The 18,531-nt window shown below is 42.1% G+C and overlaps 1 protein-coding gene and 2 pseudogenes across 1 annotated transcript; 2 read left to right on the forward strand and 1 right to left on the reverse strand.

Annotated features, from left to right (window-relative positions):
• Positions 1-1,260: 1,260 nt before the first annotated feature.
• Positions 1,261-1,999, forward strand: LOC120268517 (NADH-ubiquinone oxidoreductase chain 1-like). The gene is made up of 2 exons (XM_039275886.1): positions 1,261-1,328; positions 1,600-1,999. Exons 1-2 carry the CDS (start codon positions 1,261-1,263, stop codon positions 1,997-1,999), a joined length of 468 nt encoding a protein of 155 aa, XP_039131820.1.
• An 878-nt stretch (positions 2,000-2,877) lies between these two features.
• On the reverse strand, positions 2,878-7,674 carry LOC120268519 (annotated as a pseudogene).
• Positions 7,675-8,007: 333 nt separating this feature from the next.
• Positions 8,008-17,268, forward strand: LOC120268520 (annotated as a pseudogene).
• Positions 17,269-18,531: the final 1,263 nt, after the last annotated feature.

The raw sequence follows: 18,531 nt of genomic DNA on the forward strand, positions 1-18,531 counted from the left end.
TCATCGATAGATGAAGCTCTCTCTTTTTCATCTCTTGCCAGATGCAACAAAAGATTAGTCCTTTTTCCTTCTCACGAACCGCGGGAGCTCCCAGCGCCTAGAAGAGCAAAGCTCATTTTCCTTCCAGGGTAAAGTGGCGCATAAAAAAGGGCTGGCCCATCAAAAATCCGGTTCCTTCACGAACAAAGTTTAGAATCTACAAGGGTTCATAGAACTAAGGGAGTGTACAACTGGGGCGGAGCTCCACTTTTTTGTTGGAGAGAGAGAATTGAGTTCTTTACTAAGTTCGACACAAAGGAAAAAAGAGTTAGCCCAAGCGTTATATTTGGTTATTTACTAAAATCTCCTTTTTGTGGAGAAGGTTGGATTGTTAGTGTGGACGATTTAGAAGATCAAATTGGAGGGCATGTACGGTTAGGTTTCATTTGTATACTTGGCAGAATTTGGCATATCTTAATCAAACCCTTTGCATGGGCTCGCCGTGCATTTGTATGATCTAGAGAGGCTTACTTGTCTTATAGTTTAGGTGCTTTATATGCCTTTGGTTTCATTGCTTGTTGTTTCATCTGGTTAAATAATACCACTGAGTTTGACGGGCCCACCGGGCCAGAAACTTCTCAAGCTCAAGCATTGACTTTTCTAGTTAGAGACCAACGTCTTGGGGATAATGTGGGATCTGCTCAAGGACCTACTGGTTTAGGTAAATATCTCATGCCTTCCTCGACTGGAGAGTTTCTTTTTTGTATCAAAACAATGCGCTTTTAAAAATAAAATGGTCAGAAAAAATGAAAAAAAGTTGAAATTCGCGAAAATTGATGCAAAAAAGACAAAACGGGATTGGATTTCCGGAAGAAAGGTTAGATACCTGCTTGTATTTTTTTTTGAAATGGGATGGTCTTCAAACTCCAGAGATGTAGTCTAGACTGCGGGCTCTACCCTTTCTGGCTGGACTGATTCAGGGAAGGCTCAATTTGACCTTCTCCGGAGCATGCTTCATAGCCACTCATTCGTCCTGACCAAAGAGTAGAATCTATCTCTCAGCGATTCCTTTCTCCGCTAATCAGCCCTTCCCAACCAGCCCCCCCGATCAATCATCGGTTGATCGGCGATAGGGGTTAAGATGGTTCAAAGTTGTTGGAACGAATCGTTTGTTTGCTTTATCAAACAAAGCTTGATTAGGGGGTCGTCGGTTAGCCCCCTATTTTCAACCATTACAGCTGGTGTTAACCAGCTTTTCGATACGGATGGACACGAAGAAAAATGCAGGCAGCGAAAATGCAAAAGAGAAGAACAAAGATTCCTGACCCTAATGACTCAACCACAAATCTGTTGAATGAAGGGGGATTGCTTACTCTCAACCACTAGTTAGAAGGAAATCCCTTGACTGAGCATAAGCTCAGTCAAGTGAGGTAGGTGGAGATTCCATTCGAAGTAACATAACAGGATTCATTAATGCACCATCCTAAAAAAAAAAGCGAGATCCGGAGTTTTCGAGAAAAGGTCCCATTCGTCAATATCATGATTGGGTCGACCAGGGCAGATCATAAGTGAAATATCATGATCGGGTCGACCAGGTCAGGCCCGATCATGAGTGAATAGAAAATCTAAAACATACATTGTTGTTCCAGGGGAAATACTTGGTTTAATTCTACCACTTCTACTAGGGGTAGCCTTTTTAGTGCTAGCTGAACATAAAGTAATGGCTTTTGTGCAACGCCGAAAAGCTCCTGATGTACTGGGATCGTTCAGATTGTTACAACCTCTAGCAGATGGTTCGAAATTAATTCTAAAAGAACCTATTTCACCAAGTAGTGCTAATTTATCCCTTTTTAGAATGGCTCCTATGGCTACATTTATGTTAAGTTTGGTCGCTTGGGCCGTTGTACCATTTGATTATTCTATGGTATTATTAGATCTGAACATAGGGCTACTTTATTTGTTTGCCATATCTTCGCTAGGTGTTTATGGAATTATTATAGCAGGTTGGTCTAGTAATTAGGGGGGGGGCGTTCGGTCGCCTATGATAGACATACCAATTGGTCAAAAAAGGTTTGTGTGGCAGCTGTTGAACGACTACTCTACACAGGTGTAGGCTTACAGGGCTAGGGCTCATAAACCCTTTCTTTCATCAAGAGGGCCCTGGTCGGTCACCTTTTTTGCCCGGGATCGAGAAGTGGAAGTCATAAAAAAGAAGTGGAAGTCAAGGAAAGGTAGCTTTTTTGGCCCGGGATCGAGAAGTGGAAGTCAAGGAAAGGTAGCTTGTCAAGCTGGCCTATATCTTCAATATTATAGCTATCTTTTAACCGGCTGTTCTTCTTTGTCAACGCTACTAAGGACCGCTAGGTTCGCCTACTTGATGAATGAAAGAACATGAGAAAGGGTACTAAGAAAAGGAAAAGGCGACGAAAGCCCACTACAGTACAGTTGAAGTCAGCGGCTGAGTTAGCCTAGCCTCACCTACTAAAAAGAAAGAAATAGTAGGCGAGCGAGTTAGCAAAGACGCTTAGGCTTATAGATAAGAGAGCGTCGGTGCGTAGCCTTCATTTTACTATGCTACGCAAAGTCACTTAGCTCGACCTTAATTTTCTTTAGTAAAAGGGGGCACTACATAGAATAACCGCTGTTCGCATACTTTACTAAGGTATAACCTTTCGCTCCCGGGGGAAAAGCCGCTTCGCACCACTAATAGACTAGTAATGATTAAATTTAAAAGGCGTTACTTTGTTTCGCAAGCCTTTGTCATTGTCAGTCAACTAAGTAGGTCGAACAGCCCCCTGTGAATCCGTAAATCTAAGGAACATGCCGCAAAATAATGGATGGTCCCCTATGCATTTCATTCTTTCTGGAATAGATCGAATGAAAGGACCTTATCTCCCATCATGGTGAACCTCTCCTTGTGATCGGGATGAGGTAGATGCCTCCCAGCCGGGGGGCGGATCGAATCGGAGTTTCCTTTGGTAGCCACCGACCTACATTTATCCTTAAACTTCCGTGCTTGGTGGAGAAGAAGCGAACAAAGGTACGCTTGCTTGCTGTCTTGTTCTCTACCGCAGACTGGGATCGCTCGCCAACTAGGCCCTCTAGATGAATGTTGGAGCAACATTCATTGTATGAGAACATATTACCAATTTTCAGGGACAAGGGGCAGAACGAACTCTCGATCTACTTACTGTAGCCAAGGACGGGCGTCATCGTCTAGGCCTTCCTTGTTGCTCTGATCTCCCCTATGCCTAGGATGTTGACCGGGACAAGAGCTATAGTTAGTTGCTATTTCCATTTGGTTATTTTTTCTCATTGTTGATATCGGCAAGACCCAGCCAGATTATGATATCTGCTAGTTGGTAGTGACATGACTCTTAGTACCCGCAAAAAAAGGGACACTGGTGAAAAATCAATCATTAGATTTAGTTTCATGCTCTCCCTAGCAGCAGGAAAGGAGTCTATCTATCTACCTAGCTTTGGTAGATTTCCCCCAACGCAATTCAAAAACGGAAATTCAAAGAATGCTTGAGGTTTATAAGTCCGATGACTCAGCAGCAGTGCGGAATTGACTTTATCATCCAGTGGATCTGATATATAGTTAGGGACAATACATACCAAAAGGTTCGAAGAAGGAAGATGCATTAGAGTATATAACTAAACCACTCTTCTGTTCAAGACCACGAAAGCAAAAAAAAAAAGGACTTTTAAGGATTGAAGTTAACAAACTAAAAAACAGATTCATGGATCACAGTGATTGGTACTCGTTTGGCGCATACCTACGCGACCCTTTTTTAGGTCAGCAAACACATAGGCCGGCAAAGACATTCATCCCATGGGAATACATTAATGAACCCACATGGAAATTGAGGTTTGATGGTTCCTGCCTTTGGCCTGGAAAAGAATGGGTTTTCTTCTATTATATGAAGCTAATCTAATGAAGTGAGGGCTTAACCCCCGGTCTTGGTTTAGCGGTTCGGTCTAACCAACTTTCTGGAAAATTTCAGCTATAAAGAAGCCTTCCATTGTCAATTGTCTCCCTGAGACATGGTATCCCAATCTTATATATAAGATATCATATATTTGCTTAGATCCATAGTAAAGTTCTTCCTGCACTGACTGCCCTCCTCTTTCATCCCAGTTCATATTGATGGGGAATTAGATAGAAAAGCCAGTGAATGGAGCTTTATAAATAAATGGTAATTTTTGATGGAAATGAGAGGTCGCTCAACACAGAGTTCCTTCAAACAACCAACTCGGTCGCTTCCCTTAACTCTGTTTTTTTTTGTTATATGTTGACTCTCTCCTTCATGTTCCCTAAAACACAGAAGACATCCATCCGGTGTGTCCTTTTCCCAGTAATTTGATGAGATATCAATTCCCTGTCTTCAAGTGATATAGAAACTTATTCCCTTGTTGACCTAAAACAAGCTGACCTCACACAAAGTGACATTCCTAAACTCATTGAAGAAGCCAAGTGGGAATCCCAGATCCACAGTTGAAGAAGCCAAGTGGGAATCCAGACATGTGGAGCCTCGTTGCTAACTACCTGGGACTAGTCCTTCGCCCGCCTACTAAACTCATTGAGCCCGTGATAGAGCTTTGCAACCACGACGGCTACCAAAGAAAGATTCTCCCTTAAGGCTATCCTGAGTGGCAGACCCCATACTGAAGCAGGAACCCGCTGCTTAGGACCCGAGGATAGAACAATCCTTTGCAGCCAGTCAAAAAAACCTACCTTGATGAGTTCACAGTTGTTGCAACTCTGAGTGAAGTGCTTTAGAGGTAGAAATTTTTTTTGAAGTCAAAACATTTTTTTGATATCTTTTTTACTTCCGCACTCCACCTCTCCGTCAAATCAATTTCGTTAGGGGAAAAAATTCTTTTTCCAAAATCAAAGAAAAATAAAAATAGTTATGAAAAAGAACATAGAAAAAACTATGAAATTTCTTTCAATCATGAATCCCTTTGCTAAGTTCTACAATTCTCAACCGTAAGAGAAGTATAGGTAAGAGGTCCAGTAGCTTTAAAGAGTGGTTACTTCACATCGATCAAATTCATTTTTTCATTATTGGTTGATGAATGGAATTAAGCGTAAATTTGAAGCTGGCTAAACCCCTCAACATAATAGTGTATCAGAGTGCAAAAATAGGACCATCGTTGAAATGGCAAGGTTTATGTTAAAAGGTGCCAGGGCTTCAAAAGGCAGAAGCAGTCGCTACAGCTGTTTACCTTCTCAATATAAGAAAAATCAAAAAAGCGGTAAAGTAAATAAGAGGAAGATAAAATAAGTTATGGTTGAGCTTAAGTAAGAAGGGCCTAGGAGATGGCACATGACCCCACAAGCTACAGAAGCATCAGTTAGAGGACCACCAGCCCTCTATCTCTTAAGGCTTCTGGCTTAAAAAAAAATAGGATCTAACTAACAGGGGGCCGCTGAAGGCTGAAGGAGGATCTTCCTCCCCCTCTTCTTCTCAAATGATTGTTTGAAATAAAGAAATCTTTCAATTTTTCAAGAAATCAAAACAAAGGTTTTGCAAGCTTTTTTAGTGCATGTGCCATCAGAGAAAAAAATGATGGCGAGGATTGTCCTCTGAAGGTAAAAAGAAAATTGTTTTCAAAGAAAATGATCGCTGAAAGAGGTTTGAGAAAATGACCCCTGCAGTCGTTAAGGAAACTGAAGAAGTGAACCTTGGGCCCCGTGTTAAGTTCATCTTCCTTTCCAAAAAAATTGGGCGCCAGGATCTGATTCCATTTTTGAAGGACTCCTGGAACCTTGTCTCGGATATAAGACCTACGAATCAAATTAGGTGTCAGTGGAAAGATAAATGGGTGACTCTTTATGTGGTATGTGAAAAAAAAGAAGCTGGGGCGGAGAGTGGAGGAAAGGAGATGGAATCAACTCGACCAAAACATCTTTGTTTCGATGAGCACTCGACCCTTCCGCGTTGAAGGATATTAGACACTGGACAAGGCACATGAACTGCAATCAATCACTATCTGCTGAAATCAAACCTGAGAAAAGAAAGTCCTGCTATATCTACTATATTTTATCCAGGACCGGTTGCTTCTAATCCCGCTTCAGAGTCTATGTCGGTTGATGCGCCTGAAACAGCTTTTGATTTAGCTTCTTTAACTGCGACTTTAGAGTCTGGTTATAGACCAAGCCCCTTCTCTTAGTAAGTTGCTAAAACCCCAGTGGTAACCATTCTCTATTCCTTGTCAGAATACAATGTCAGACCAGTAGGTGGGGAAGTTAGGGCCGGCAGGTACTATGTTGATTCTCATATCTTATGTCTAAAGCTGGCTCTTTCTAATGCTTGCCACTACTCCGAGATGATTCTGCTTCCGATTTGGTTGGTTTTCAGTCTACTGTGTGCTGTAGATAAAACAATGCATGTTCACCCGGGCATTGAGTCAGGGCCCTATGCCTTATCTTTCTTAATGATGTTTCTATCCAAGTTGCTTGCTCTGGGTGTAGCTATCACGCTTAGGTTGGTTGGAAGCAGGAATGCGGGAAGCGGTAAGGCAGCTAGTGGATGGAGTTTTGTCAGCTCGATAGAGTCTAGACGGATGCTCTGTGATGAATTCTTTTCCATAGGATGCGGTCGGGCTTCCAGCGATTAAGTGGTCGATCTATGTTGTGTGATATTGTCTGGTGACCATATGGCCCGGGGTCAAAAAGACATGTAGAGGTTGTCGTTTGAGGGCTTCAGCAATGCCTTTCTATTCAGCATGTCTTTCTTATCCTTTTATTTGTCAATCAATCTTGCTCTTATACTCGTATTTGTATCTGGAAAGTGAATCTATCTATTCGACATAATATATAGGGGTGAGTGAAAGCGAGGGATGGGATTCAAAGTAAAAACAAGCAATGGACTTCTTCGTAGCTGGTCAAAGCACAAGGTAGCAAAGTTAAAGCAAGGGACAGATCAAAGTAAGAGATGGGGTATTTCGTTCTCGGTCAATCATTCCTAGTCAAAGCAAGGGGCAAGTGCAGTTGATAGACTACCTTCTCCTGAGCCCTTTGCTTCATGATTAGGAAACGGATTTGTGAAAATCCCCATATTAGGGTTTTGAGGAGGAGGAGCTTGGGCCTGAGCATTCTGATCAAAGTGAAGTTATCCAGCCGATTCAATGACATCTTAAAGATTCCAACATGAGTTGGTCTTATGGCCATATGCTCGATGATAGGAGTAGAACTTGGACATATTAACTTTGGTTAGATCCTGACGCCTTTGCTCAGGTAAAGTGATCTTGCCTCCGGCTAAGAGTCTGTCAAGGATTACTTTACAAGGAAGAGGGAAGACTTTGTTTTCTCAAAGAGGCTTACGGGCATTTGCAGCATCGTAGGCGAAGGGAATTTGAGCATTGAAGTCTTATCTTTGTCCTTACCCCTGGTTTTGGAAAGCTTGGTTAGCTTGAGGCAGGGGAGCCAGAGTGGATTGAGAAAAGAGGTTGGGAGACCTGGTCCAATGCAATCACAACCTGGATCATCCATCCAAATAGGAGGGCGATGAAGAATCATCTCAGAATCAAGCTGGATGATCATACACATAAGGTAAAGAAAATCTCTTCCATTCATGCACTGACATAAGTGGAGGGAAAGATCAAGCCTAGAGGGTTCTTCTCCTTCTCGAGGAGCCCTTCCTGATCTGATTTAGGGCGGGACAGACAGTTGGGCAAAATAGGCATGCTTTCCCCTTGGCCACATCAGCGGCATCATGACTCAGCTTGCTCACCGAAGCGAGCATTCAACCACCCTTCACTAAAATAAATGCCAGTCAAAGAAAGAGTGCTGTTAGCAGCCTTGTGAGAATTAGGTGCGTGCATCGAGGAGATTAGCAGGATCTCAGTCCATAGCCCCACAAAAGAGGCTAGGCGGTGACAATTGAGAGGTTATCACTGAGCATTCCGTCTCATGCGGGAATAGAGGTCAAATGGCAAGGCAAAAGACCATACGTCCGTGTGGAACCTCGCGGAATATAGCTGACATCCAAAATCTGATTGGGGAACGGGGCAACACCCATGAAGCTCCGCCGGAAAGGGAAGGCTTGCCAGCGTAATGGTATAAGCCTGCTTGACTGTGAGACCGACTGGTCGAACAGAGACGAAAATCGACCATAGTGATTCGAGAGTCCCGTATGGAAGGGGTCTCGCTTAACAGATCAAAGGTATGCCGGGGATAACAGGCTGATGACTCCCAAGAGCTCTTATCGACGGAGTAGTTTGGCACCTCGATGTCGACTTATCACATCTCAGGGTTGAAGAAGGTCCCAAGGGTTCGGTTGTTCGCCGATGAAAGTGGTACGTGAGTTGGGTTTAGAAGGTCGTGAGACAGTTCAATTCCTATCTACCATTGGTGTGAAAGGGAGAACTGCGAGGAGCCAACCCTAGTACGAGAGGACTGGGTTGGGTCAACCTATGGTGTACCGGTTGTTATGCAAATAGCAACGCCGGACAGCTAAGTTGGTATGGAAGAACTGCTCTATACAAGTTATCGTACGAGGTTTTTGAACAGAACTTTGATAGGCGAGAGGTGTGAAGTGAGTAGAACTTTGATCTACCACTGAATTTCACTTTCCAACAAAAAAATGAAAGAGAGTAGAACCGATTCCTGCAATTGCGGTCAGTCTCGCTACCTCTGAGCCGCCCCCTACTTCTCCGGGTCTCAAAGACTGAATAAGGCTGCCAACCTATAGCAGCAAGCGGGGTAGAGTCAAGTAAAGTACAACAACGTTGGGGTGGGGCGCTCGTCTACTTAGTTGCTTTGGCGCGCTACTCTTCCTTGCGTTTTTTTTTCCAGGCGGCCTCGAAGAGGGCGGCTTTGCTCATGCAGGAAGGGCGGGAGAGGGAGCTCCAACCTCCGCGCCTAGCCGCAACCTAAGCGCTGGTTCTATCCCGGCCAAGCAAAGCCGGGGAACCCCAGTGGGAAGAGGGAAAGAAAGATCAGGGGAAGAAGCGGGGTAGAGGAATTGGTCGACTCATCAGGCTCATGACCTGAAGACTGCAGGTTCGAATCCTGTCCCCGCCTAATCACGTCAGATACTTGATAGAGTCCTGCTCGTGAATCGGGGTTCTCAATAGAGGAGAGCCAGACGATAGATGGAAAGAGCTGCCATTGGATAACTAGAACTGGAATTGAACGAGCAAACTACGGCATCAAAGCAAGAATCGTCTTGAGCAAAAGGCGCTCAAGCCGTTGCTATTATGCATCCGTTTTGAAGCTGGCCAGACCTCAAGTAGTGGTGGTCAATATCTAGGCCCTCTCTTCTGCGGAGTCATATACTTAATATTTCAGAATAACTTACCCATCTCGGAGAGACTCTGTCTCTACTCTAGGCTTACTCAACACCCTCCCTGTCTTATTTCAATGCTTTGAAACCATGAGCTGTGAATGGTAAGGAAGAGAGCTACTGTCGTCTGTTTTGTTCTCGTGCCTAAGAATGCTAAGCCCAGTTACAAGCAAGTCGAGGGAAGATAGTGATGAGTGTTACTAGTCAAATCGATAAGAGATACCCCTATTATGTTATTGACCAAGAAACCTTTATGATCTACTCTATTATCTACGACAAGCCTACATCAATCATCAGTTACCATAGCTACTATTCAAAATTATTGACCATTCGAAGAGCCCAACCCAAGCGTGAAGAAGCAGCAGTTCTTTGATCCCATTTTTCCCATGGGGCTGAAGAGATTCCCAAGTGAATGATTAGATGAAATTCAACCAATTCTTTGCCTCATGAATGCTAGAATACCTCAACTAGAACTCATTGCAGTGCTAATCTATACTCCTATGGGGGGACAAAAAAGAAAATACCTCATTGTTTGCATGGAAGGGATCTCCACTTCTAAATAGTAGCCAAGGAGTAGGAGCTAGCAGTATAAGACTGACCCACGCAAGGTGGTGAAGTAGCAGCTGCTCCTTTTCATCACCCCTTGGGACCAAGAACAAGCTTGCTCAAAAGAAGCGTCCTTTCGAGGTAGGCTGAAGGTCTTCTTGATTTTCTTTTTCAACATTTACCAATTGTGGTAAGATAGATAATTATATCTCGCCTGGGATTCAAAGCTATTTTACCCTTTGACGATAAAGAGATGCTGCTCAGATCGAGGGACCAGAAGCTGCTTTGAAACCGGAGTTTACACGCACTCTCATCCAATCAAAGAATTGGCTCGAGGCGATCACTACTATCATAGACTACTGTTTCAGCTGACCCTGAAATGAATCCACCACCCTGGTAGAAAGGCATGCTATCAGGAAGATTCCCACCCAATAAGTAAGAACTGAATCCAGAAGACTTGCCCATCGACAGACATGCAGCAGCCAAAATCGATCAATAGCATAATAGAAAAATAAGTCAGGCTTTGTTACAGATAATCCTGTAAAGAAATAGAGCAAAAAATTATCCTGCTCTAAGAGCATGCCATGAAAGAGAGACCCGAAAAGAGACTGGGTCTATGTATACTTGCTGCGCATCGAAGAACATCATTTATTATGTAAAAAAGATTCAGTTACAGTAGATCCTGCCTACGAAATGAATGAATCCATTTATCATTGACATCTTTCTTTTCCCTCTGCCGATGATCTATCTCCTTCTCTTGTTGACCTTGGAACCCTATATGAGAAGTAGGTTGGCGGGCAGGTCCGTGCTGGACATGCGTAGGTCCATGATGATCTTTGATCACCGTCAAAGATAATAGGCTATTGGTGACCGTGAACCTATGGAAGAAGTCCAACGGTAGAATCCATATGGAAAAGGTGGTCCTTCATCAGTAGTTCACGTAAAGAGCTCATCGTAGACCAATGGCTAGTTGTAGAAAGCGGTAAAAGCCACCACTCTCTTCTCTTTATCACACCATATTTTTGATGTGGTATGCGGCTAAACAAGTAGATCCTGGTGAGAACTGAAATCCTGATGCAAACTGAGATCTTGGAGCTAAGGCCTAAAGACGATGGGGACGTATTTTTTTTTATTCAAATCCAAAGTTCTGAAGTCTCCGCTTTAGTTCAAAATCCCGAATCTTATTAAACTTAAAAAGAAGAAAAGGGGCATCTGCCCTGGTAAGCAGATATTCCGATGGCTGTATGGAATAAGGCTAGCGGTGTAGCGCACATCATTTCTCAAAGAGAGTGAGGCTCATCAGGCGGCCAACCGTTGCGTCCTCGTCGCTGCCTTAGGTGGTTCAGCGAAAGACCTGCGGGCCCGGCTGGGTACGATGAAGATTTTCATACCAAAAAATGTCTAAGGCTGAACTCCTACTATATCTCTGCCATTGCTCTCTACTAAACTAAGGCTGATTCGAAGCTCTCCCGCTCCGAAGGTGAGGATTTCACTTTAGATTGATTCAGTTAGTTGTATATAAGGTTCCACCCTGAGCATTAAACTAAGGTTGACCCCTACTCTTCCAAGTTTCGCATCTTGACCCAATACCGAGGGATAGGCTAACCATTTCCTCCTCCGCTATGGTCGACGTCATTCATAGCTTGATCGGTTCGTTCGTAAGGATGAACAAAAGCGTAATTAATAAGAGCTTGCATACTCCACGAAGATAACCCCCTTCTCAAAGGCGGGGAAGGACTGATGATTCGATTCCAAAGCAAGGGGAAGAGGGGCATTTGAAGTAGCCGAATCTTAAGCTCAAGCCGAAACAGGTTCCTAGGGAAGAAGCAACGGACTGAGCGACGAAGCGACGGGATTGAGCGCTTCTCCTAGCGCAGTTCAGGAGTTTTTCGTCGCTGGATTAAGACGACTTAGCTACTTGTCTGAAAAGCCAGAAGCCGAAGGCCAATGACACTAGCTAACCAACTGAGAGAGCTGCCCTAGATGAATTACTTGCTTCGGGAAAGGAGGAAAAAGCATCCTACCAATTCTCTTAAAGTAAGAAAGATGTCTTTAGTCTCCCTCTAGTCCAGGTAAGTAGTTCATTGGTAAGGCGCCTACCGATAATGATCCGAATGCCTTCTTCCGAAAATCCTTCTTTCTATCGAGAGAGCAATTTTGAGTGCTATAATTCGTCTTTTGGTACGCCTATTGGTGATTTCCCTATGATTTTTCATCATAAGAATTCTATTTTTTTCTTATGGTAAGTGGTCTATCTGTCCACGACGATAGCTCTTCTTTCGGGTCGTCTACATTTACCAATAACAAACAGTAGGGCAGCTGCTTTGCCAACACCATCCGAAAGGTCCTTGGCTAGGCAACGTCTTTGGCTAGGGCTTGGTCGAGCAGGCAGCATTGGTCGTCTATTCAACCAAGGCTGGTAATGGCAAGAAAGGCATATCGGATACACTTGGCAATGAGAGGGACTTCCAAGCATGCCATTCATTAGATAAGGTATGTCTTGTCTTTTTTTGAAATTGCTATTAGCTGTACTGTATCAAGGAAGGAGAAGCCAGATGTAGATGTAGTACTTTAGTTAATGAAGGAGATTTCCCACTAATGAAGGTTCCCACTGGGATCAATGACTGTAGTTGAGCTCTTTTATTCGGTTATCTCCCGCAGCTGGAAGGGAAATCTCAGGCTCCATCTCTTCCAATGTCCGCTACTATATCTATATAAATAATAAGTGAAGTATCCCGGTAAAGGATGAGCTCGAGAAAAAGAGAAAAAGAAAGTAGCGCAAACAACAGGGTTGATCTCTCTCTCCCCCTACAGCTAAGGTGATTCCGCCATCCAACGAACCTTGCGAACCACACCTTTCAATCATAACATAAGGAAGGTGAGAAAAGACTTTCCTGGGTCCATTAGATCGTACGCTGGGAGCGGAAATTTTCTTAGATGACTCAGACAAGACCTACATTCGAAATGAAATCTATCTATCTAAATAGAATCAGGAAAGACTCAATTCTTAAAGTGAGCTCGAAATAGCCTTAGCGGGACTTCGGGCAAACTGCAACTAGAAGAGAGGCGGGGCGAGCGACTAACAGGAGGAAGGCCTGAGTCCACAGCTTGCGAGACAGGTCTTGGTCTATCCAGTCAACCTATTATACGTCAATTTCCTTCCGAGGCGTTGATACCAAGTTGAAAGACAAAGACTTTCTTTTCCGCGAAGGGAATGTCAATTGGCTGCCGATTAAGGTAAGGTGCGGAGCAGATGAAGACCTTGAAGAAGACTTACCCGATAACGAACCTTGCGCCTTCAAACTTTTTTTTTTAATCTTCTAGATTAGGAGATGTGAATAAAAGAATCCATAGTCCCAGCTGGCCCCCGTCGATTTGGATACCTTTTCGGATAAGACAAGACTCTATAATCTTCCCTAGGAGAAAAAACCTCAAAAAATTCATATGATTGAATAGCCTGAGCCTAGACTAGCGAAGAAGGATACCAGACCTAGTACTAGAATACGATAAACAAACTGGCCTTTGACTGGGCGTCACGTTCCTCAATGGCCAACTAGGAGCACGGAAGCGATTGAAGCATGCCCAGGCTAACACAATGGATCAATGCAGGGGAGACTAGCCGAGAAGGCTAAGCTAGCTATCAGCTGCCGTACCCCAGCGGAGTCTAGTCTTCTTATCGAGATGAGCATGAGTGGTCAATGAGATCATGGGCCCTAAGCCTGGGCCTATTGTTGTGTGTTCTGATCCTTTTAGTGAGAGCCTGTGACCATCGCAGTGACCACAGTATGCTTAATTGACTGTCTCTAAAGAATCCTTGAAAAAAGGTTTTAAAGTTCAGTTAGATTACGGCGAGTCAGGGTACCTTGCTTTTGAACTCTTCCAAGAGATCAATGAATCAAACCCCCATCCTTCATGTAGAATTCTCTAAGTAAGAGGGATACCTCATTGATATTCATCGTGGATAGATATTCAGGCATTAAATGCCCACATGAGACTAATCTATTTTGATTTTCTATGACATACTGTAAAAACTCACTATTGATTTGAAAGGGCTGATGCTGGAGCTTGTTCATAACACTACAAAGTGCCTTGTAGTCTCCTCCTTTGCCAATATTAATATGAAAATTCTTCATGTTTTCACTACTTAAGAGTCGGTAACGATATAATATTTCACCTGTGGGTCCACTTAAGTACCACCCTGAGAGATCCGAAAGAGTTCTAGGATTTACCCCCTCTGGATATGCACTTGTCCAATCTAGAGGTCTGCTTACCATTGGTAAATTGAGCTTTACCGGCAGTAATGAAATATCAAAGTTGCAAACAGCATAGATATAGTAGGAAGATAACATTTTTCCCCTTTCTTAATGCTCACAGCTTTCCCAAGACAAACTACTAATATATTGGATCAATTTTCTGGACTCCATGAATTATACTAAAGCGGCTTCGAATGGGTAAAGCTTAGCTAATTTGGTTTTTTTTCGCTGATTCTCCCGGCTTTCAGAGATGAAAAATCTAGTTTACACCTTCTGCATTTAAATAATTTTGCTTGTAAGCGAACAATTTTCTCTAAGTGTTCAACCAAAGTAGCAACAAGAACCATAACCTGGGAATCATTGGGGTTAAAAACAATTGCTAGAAGTTGAACTATTAGTGCCTCAAGCCTATATTGACCAAACTCAGAAAACAATTCCATATCATCAGCTTCAAGCCCCCATTTCCTAAGATAGTCCCTAGCACATTCTAGTTCTTTCCCAATTAAAAGTTTGATAATGTTTTTAGTACTACTATAGATCAATTCCTCATCAAAGTTCATAGTTTTATCCTCAATAGTAATTTGGAGATCACGTAATTTGTCTTCAGTTAATTTACCTTTTTTGCTTTCTAAAAGGGAAAACACTTCTTTTTTATACAAGGCAGAATTAGATGCTTTATAGTTTGTTCAACTTTGTGGTTCTTTTTTGCTCAAATAATATTGGTAAAACTCCTCACAAAACCTTATTAATTTGTTTTTATCTTCATCTTTTAATGGAAAATCACTCAATGAGTTGGTGACCCCAAGTATTGTTGGATACCGTAGAAAAAAACCTTATATTTAAGTATTTGTTCATTTAAGATTTATTAAAAGAGTTATTTGGATTTTCTTCCTGTGCTAACTTATTTGACCATAGCATATCTGTAGTTATTCTCCTACGTAGGGTCTCTTCTTAGATTAGCGCAATTGTCCCTGCCCCTGGACATCAAATTAAAATTTCACACCTATACAATTGCTATGAGAGGCCCTCGGTACCACATAGTCCGAGGACATATAGTAAGAGAACGACATTGGATAGAGTTGTCTATCATTCTGGGATTTTCCTAATGGTGCCACTACCCAATGAAAATTCTAAGATCTGATCGATCCTCTAGTAAAAACTAGAGACAGACTCAAGTATAAGTGATCACACTTTTACTCTAAAGGGGCACTTTTAGAGTAGGGGACATTCATTTTTAGGTATAAATGATCACACTTTTACTCTAAAGGGGTACTTTTTCCTTCCCGTGTTTAGAAGCTGATTGGATTTGATCCAGTATCCACTTGAAGGAAGCATGGGGTGACTGCTGCTCCACCTTCCCAAGTAGTAGAGTTGCAAGAGGCTAGAGAGCTATGAGATTGATTTTCTTCTGATAGATGATTCAAAAGAGTACGGGAGAGTGGAGCATGCTTTCCTTGCGACTACTGCACCAGAAGAAAAGGACATGGGACAAGAAGAAGCCCTCTTTGAAAGACATTAATCCCTTCCTTTTGAATTGAAAGTGGATCCCCCTCTTCCGTTATGCCAAACTGAGATCCTGTCTTATGGACTTGACCTTCAAGCAATCTTATCTTTCCCGCAGCTCAGCTGGTGACCCTCGAGGAGATTCGACAGCAAGAGAGAAGGACATTGGGCGATCCACAACCCTACTTGAGATTGGTTGACATTAACATATGGGGCATGTTATAGTGTTAAATAACAAGACTTCTCTTATCTATATCTACATAGAAAGAGTTAATTTAATACGTGTGCTTGGGAGTCCTTGAAAATTGAATAAACCAAGATCTTACCATAACTGTAATTTTAGAGAGACACGAAAGTACAAGCCTATGGGGTCGCTTTTGCAACTGGATTACCAGCACTGAAAACCGTCTTTACATTGGATGGTTTGGTGTTTTGATGATCCCTAGCTTATTTTATTGACCGCAACTTCTATATTTATTATAGCTTTTATCACTTCTCCTCCTGTTGATATTGATGGTATTTATGAATCTCTTTCTGGGTCTCTACTTTATGGAAACAATATTATCTCTGGTGCCATTATTCCTACTTCTGCAGCTATAGGTTTGCATTTTCACCCGATATACATGGGAAGTAGGATAGTGGTTATACTATACAATGGTGGTCCTTATGGGCTAATTGTTACACACTTCTTACTTGGTGTAGCTTGTTATATAGGTCCTGAGTGGGAACTTAGTTTCCGTCTGGGTATGCGTCCTTGGATTGTTGTTGCATATTTAGCTCCTGTTGCAGCTGCTACTGCTCTTTTCTTGATCTACCCTATTAGTCAAGGAAGTTTCTCTGATGGTATGCCTTTTGTTTGGAATTTCTGGCACTTTTCACTTTATGATTGTATTCCAGGCGGAACACAATATCCTTATGCATCCATTTCACATGTTAGGCGGCTCCCTATTCAGTGCTATGCATGGTTCTTTGGTAACCTCTAGGGAAACCCCTGAAAATGAGTCTGCTAATAAAGGTTACAGATTCGGTTAAGAGGAAGAAACTTATATTATCGTAGCTGCTCATGGTTATTTTGGCCTATTAATCTTCCAGCTAGTTTCCACAATTCTCATTCCTTACATTTGTTCTTGGCTGCTAGGCCTGTAGTAGGTATTTGGTTTACCACTTTGGGTATTAGTACTGTGGCTTTCAACTATTTAGGTCAAAATTTAAATCAATCAGTAGTTGACAGTCAGGGCCGTGTCATTAACACTTGTGCTGATATCATCAATCGCGCTAATCTTGGTATGGAAGTAATGCATGAACGTAATGCTCACAACTTCCCTCTAGACCTAGCCGCTGTTGAAGCTCCATCTACAAATGGATAAGACTTTTGTCTTAATGTATATGAATCTCAGAATAATAAATACAATAAATAATGATGAATGGAAAAAAGAGAAAATCCTTTAGCTAGATAAGGGGCGGATGTAGCCAAGTGGATCAAGGCAGTGGATTGTGAATCCACCATGCGCGGGTTCAATTCCCGTCGTTCGCCCATCACATTATTGAAAATTTACAAAATGAGATTTAAAATATTCCTATTTATTTACGGCGACGAAGAAGAAAAAGCGTTACTTCTCAAAGAGAAATTTCCCGCCCTTTTCCTACTTCTTCTTCCAAAGCATACGGCTTTCTAGATGTATATGATGATATCTAGATAGATGGATCTTATATGAATCGTATGAAGTACAACATGAGTGGATATATAGGAATCTAAATCTGCCAAATCACTCATGCTATGATCTTCTACATCCTAGGTCTCCCCGTTTCATCATCTGGCTTATAATCTTCATGTGGCACTCAGACCAAATGACTCTATGTAATTACGTCGATACTTCCACATATTGCGGGTACGTAGGAGACATCTCTATTTTTCCCCCTAGGATCTTTATAATTACCATTACTTAGCTTTCAATTCACCTCTGACCATCAAATTAAATGTGAATAACCCATCTTCTTCTCTTTGAAACAAGGGTTGTTTCTGGTTCTTTCCGTGCTTCAAACAATTTTGTCTTCCCCATATTACCATATCTCTAGAGTCAATAATTTTCTATGAGGAACTACTGAACTCAATCACTTGCTGCCGTTACTCAACAATTTTTTGTTGAGGTCTATCCCGTAGAGGTACTCAAATTAGATCAGTCATCGACTTCTAGGTTTTGTCGTAAACCTAATTTAATTGGTTACTTCCAATTACATAAATCAATAGTTCAAACCGCACTCAAAGGTAGGGCATTTCCCATTGATATATGAACTTTTGTACCATAAACAATGGTATCTCCAATTATAGCCCTTTGGGATGTCAAATATATCTCTTCTCACCATCCCCATAGTGTATGATACAAATGTATGCATTTCGATTAGGGTCATATTCTATGGTTATGATTCTACCAGATATGTCTTTTTCATTCTGTCAAAAATAGATTTAACGGTATATACGCTTATGACCTCCCCCTCTATGCCTTGCGGTAATGATTCCTCTGGTATTACGACCTTTACCACAACGATGCTGTCCATAGATCAAATTATTTCGTGGATTGGATTTCACTTGACTGTCCACGGCTCCATTGGGTGTGCTCGGTATAGAAGTTTAGTATAAATGTATCGCCCTCTTCTTTATTAAATTAAGTATGTATTTTCCATAAAGTTCTTTTTTCTATAAGAGGTGGAATAGAATAACCTGGTTGAAGGGTCTATAATGCATTGTATGTCCCATAATAGGTCCCATTCTTCTACCCTTTCCCGGGAGTCGATGACCATATTACCTTGACACAAAAGAAGAGTTTGACCCAATGCTTTATTTCTATCCTAGTTGATTCTGATTTGACATTAGAAGTATATTAATTCTTCCCCAATAACCAAATACATTTTTCTGTAAACACTGCATATTTTATTACATCCATAAATCATTTTCT

This window comes from Dioscorea cayenensis, chromosome 9 (assembly GCF_009730915.1).
Source record: "Dioscorea cayenensis subsp. rotundata cultivar TDr96_F1 chromosome 9, TDr96_F1_v2_PseudoChromosome.rev07_lg8_w22 25.fasta, whole genome shotgun sequence".
NCBI classification, from domain to species: Eukaryota; Viridiplantae; Streptophyta; class Magnoliopsida; order Dioscoreales; family Dioscoreaceae; genus Dioscorea; species Dioscorea cayenensis.